The sequence below is a fragment of the Orcinus orca genome, chromosome X (genome assembly GCF_937001465.1).
Source record: "Orcinus orca chromosome X, mOrcOrc1.1, whole genome shotgun sequence".
Classification (NCBI taxonomy): Eukaryota; Metazoa; Chordata; class Mammalia; order Artiodactyla; family Delphinidae; genus Orcinus; species Orcinus orca.
Window position 1 is genome coordinate 26492412 of NC_064580.1, and position 3897 is coordinate 26496308.

At 41.1% G+C, this 3897-nt stretch overlaps 1 protein-coding gene across 1 annotated transcript; it reads left to right on the forward strand.

The window, feature by feature from the left end:
- Positions 1 to 1508: 1508 nt before the first annotated feature.
- On the forward strand, positions 1509 to 2621 carry LOC125963064 (HIV Tat-specific factor 1-like). The gene has a single exon (XM_049704805.1). The coding sequence runs from the start codon at positions 1664 to 1666 to the stop codon at positions 2396 to 2398; it is 735 nt and encodes a 244-aa protein (XP_049560762.1). The 5' UTR covers positions 1509 to 1663; the 3' UTR covers positions 2399 to 2621.
- Positions 2622 to 3897: the final 1276 nt, after the last annotated feature.

The following is a 3897-nucleotide window of genomic DNA, read 5'->3' on the forward strand; positions in this document are numbered from 1 at the left end:
TTGTCTAGTATTATTAAGTCCATTTCACAAGTGGGGACATTTAGGCTCAGGGAAATTAAACAGCTTAAATTTTTTATTGAAGTATAGGTGATTTACATTATCTTAGGTTCAGTCGTATAGCATAGTGATTTTGTAGATTATACTCCATGATAGGTCATTACAAGATAATGGATATAATTCCTTGTGCTATGCAGTATATCCTTGTTGCTTTTCTATTTTATATATAGTAGTTTGTATCTGTTAATTCTATACCCCTATCTTGCCCCTCCCCCATTCCCTCTCGCCTTTGGTAACCAACCACTAGTTGTTTTCTGTATCTGTGAGTCTGTTTCTGTCTTGCATATATTTCCATTTGCATTACTTTGTAGATTCCATATTTAAGTGGTGTTATACAGTATTTGTCTTTCTCTGACTTATTTCACTAAGCATAATATTCTCTAGGTCCATCTATGTTGCTGCAAGTGACAGTATTTCATTCTTTTTATGACTAATAGTCCATTGTATATATACTACATCTTACTCCAGTAGTCTGTTGATGGGCACTTGGGTTGCTTCTTTTATTATAAATAGTGCTGCTATGAACATTGTGGTGCATGTATCTTTTCAAATTAGTGTTTTCATTTTTTTTCTGGATATATATCCAGGAGTGGAATTGCTGGATCATATGGTAGTTCTATTTTTAGTTTCTTGAGGAACATCCATACTGTTTTCCACAGTGGCTGCACCAATTTTCATTCCCACCAATAGTGGGGATGAAACCAGTGAAAAGGGTTTCTTTTTCTCCACATCCTCCCCAACGTTTGTTATTTGTAGACGTTTTGATGGTGGTCATTCTGACTGGTGTGAGGTGATACCTCACTGTAGTTTTGATTTGCATTTCTCTAATAATTAGTGATGTTGAGCATCTGTTTATTAAATGGCTTAAAGTTATATAGTCAGTTACTGAAGGCAACCTGAATGTCAGGTGAGGGAGTTTTGACCTGAAGGCAGCAAGGAGTTACTGAGGGTTTTGAATAGGGTTGAGGTTGTGGGAGTTACGTGGATGGGGTAAGGAGATGATTGTACGACAGCACTGACACTTCAGCAATAGGAGTGGCAAGAGCCAAGATAGTAAGCCAGGTCAGCTATTCAGATATGAATAGATAAGAAGCATGGATACTATTGATAGCAATCAGACTGAAAAGGAAGGGATGGATGGAAGAAATATCAGGAGGACAATATTTCTAGAGCTTCATGACTAGCTGGAGATGGGGGACTAGAGAAATAAAAGAGATAAGGATGATTCCAAACATATTAGTTGGATTGTTAGTGGAACCGTTTACAAATAAGAAAATCAATGTTGGAGTGAAGAGCAGCTTGGATTAAGACTCGCTGGATGGCGATGTCACGACGCGTCCACAGTGGCGGCTGCGTCGACAATGGCGGCTGCCGTCAACAATGGCGACTGCGTCAGCGTGAGCGGGCCTCCGTTGTCAAGCGGTTTCCAGACGTTGCAGCGGGACCCGCAGTCATCTTAGAATCCGCCGGCGGGGAGGACAGAACTCCTGTGCCCGCTCCCGCCGCGTTGTGGATCGAGCGGCGGTGTCGAGACCCAGCGGGGCGAGCCAGCGTCACTTCGGCCTCTTCACGCTCCCGGACGCTGCACCTGGGCTAAGTCGGCAACATGAGCGGCAACAACTCGGATGAGAACGACGACGAGTTTGTCGTCAGCAGAAATATGTTTCACCCTTGCACATTTCAAATGAATGTTCAAGAAGCCGCAACTGAAATGGAATTTGAAGAACCTACAGATGAAAAGAAGTTTGAAAAAACAGAAGATGGGGGAGAACTTGGAGACGATGCTTCTGAAAAAGATGCTAAAGAAAGTGGCCCTGAAAAAGAGGCTGAAGAAGGCTGTCCCCAAAAGGAATCTGAAGAGAGCTGCCTCGAAAGAGTGTTTGAGAAAGGCTGTTGCAAAAGGGCGCGTGAAGAAGACTTCCCCGACAGAGAGTCTGGAGAACGCAGCCCGGAGAAAGAGCATGAAGAGGGTAGTCCTAAAAAAGAGTCGAAAGAGAATGGTGCAGAAGGGGAGCCCAAAAAGAAGAGACTCAAAACAGATCCTGATGAGAACGGCCTTGAGAAATATTTTGAGGAAGAGAGTTCGGCGAAGGAACTTAATGCAAACATTCTTGAAAAAGAGGTAGAAGAAAATAACTCTGAAAAATCATATTTTGAAGGTGACAGCTCTGGGAAAATGTTTGATGAAGAAGGCTCTGAGAAGGGGTTTAACGAAGAGTCAGATGAGAAGGAAGAAGATTCCGATGAGAGAGGGACTGTGGGTGATTCAGGGAATGTTAAGGAGGAAGGGCCCCTGTCCACAGGCAGCAACTTTGTCCTCCGTAGTGATGATGACGTTTAATCCCTTAAACTTGCTTTGTAGGGTGATTCCGCTTTGCCTTTAATTTTTGCTCCAGGGTAATTACTAGTAGTGTTACATGAACGTGTGCATAGAGGTAGGATGCCCTCAGATCAATGCGGTGAAGTGTTCGTGATTATCTGTCCTGGCCGATTTTAAATATATGTGAACAAGACAACTGGATTCTTGTCTTTTGTCATATTTGTTAAGTGCGTGCAGAATAATATTTTTTAAAGTATTCTGATTGAAGTTTTTGATACTCAGAAATCAAAAATAAGTTGTTAATATGCAGAAACAGAAAATTAGACCTGAGTTAAATTGCATTTTTCATTCTTGCTATTGCTTTATTCATACTAAAGTTTGGTTTTTCTAAGGACCTGAAAAATCCCTGTAGGAGTCTCCTTGCTTCAGCTTATGATGTTACCACTGATGTCCCCATTTCCCCTCTCTAAACCAGAACATGTTACTAAAACTTATGAAGTAAAGAACACTTTGGAGTTTCCCCCTGCCCAGTCCTCGCAAGTTACTTTTATTTTTCTTTTCTACCCTCTTGCCATGAAAATTGAGTCTTAAACGTGCAAAAGTAAACTTCCCAAGGTCCACAGCTTCCATTATTGAAAATACAGAGGAAATCAGAATTCTCCCGTGTACTGTTTGGGCCCCTCTAGAAGCTGATTAAAGTTACAGGACCTTTGCCCAGAAAAATCTATGCATGCACTACACAATCTTTTGTATACAGTTTGGGGTGGTTCATGGATCCCCTGGAGTTTAAGAACTTTTGTCATGCATATTTCAGATTTTTGCTTTTGATTTTGTTCTAGAATCATGGTATCTAGTATATGCTAAGTTGTGTAGTCCCAATAAAAATTTGGGTCTTTCTTGATTGTGCTTTCCAAATTCAGTATTGATGAATTGACTTCTGATGTAGCATTAAGAAGTTATTCTCATAAATTAGAAGAATTAAAATAAACAGCATTGGTGCTTTCTCATTAAAAAAAGAAAAAGACTTGCTGGATGCTGGTGGTTGGATATGTAAGTAAAAATGTGCAGCTATTTTTAGAAAATGTGGTACTGGGACTTGGATGAAAGCAGTTTTGCAGGTTCAGGCTCAATAGTTTTCTGTCTGTACAGAGCTGTTCACACACTCAGTATAGTAGGTCTGTAAGGAGACTTTAAATATCATCTATTCGGAGTCCCTCCTTTTACAGATGAGACCCATTGGTGAAGTAACTTGCCCAGTGTCCTGAGTGGCAATGACAAATCATATTTCCTGTGTCTCTGTTCCTTGCTCTTTACTGAACTTTAGAGGTTGCAAACTGGTAATGGACCACTGATAGTTGTGTTTGGCCAGTAGAGTAGATTGTATTATTGATCACAAATACTTGCCGCCTCTCTCTAGGAGAGGCTTAAACTCCTTCTTCCCATTGAAGTCAGCCTTGGCCACGTGACTTGTTTTGGCAAAGGAAATGTGTGCAGAGGTGATGTGCAGTATTCCGGAGAGG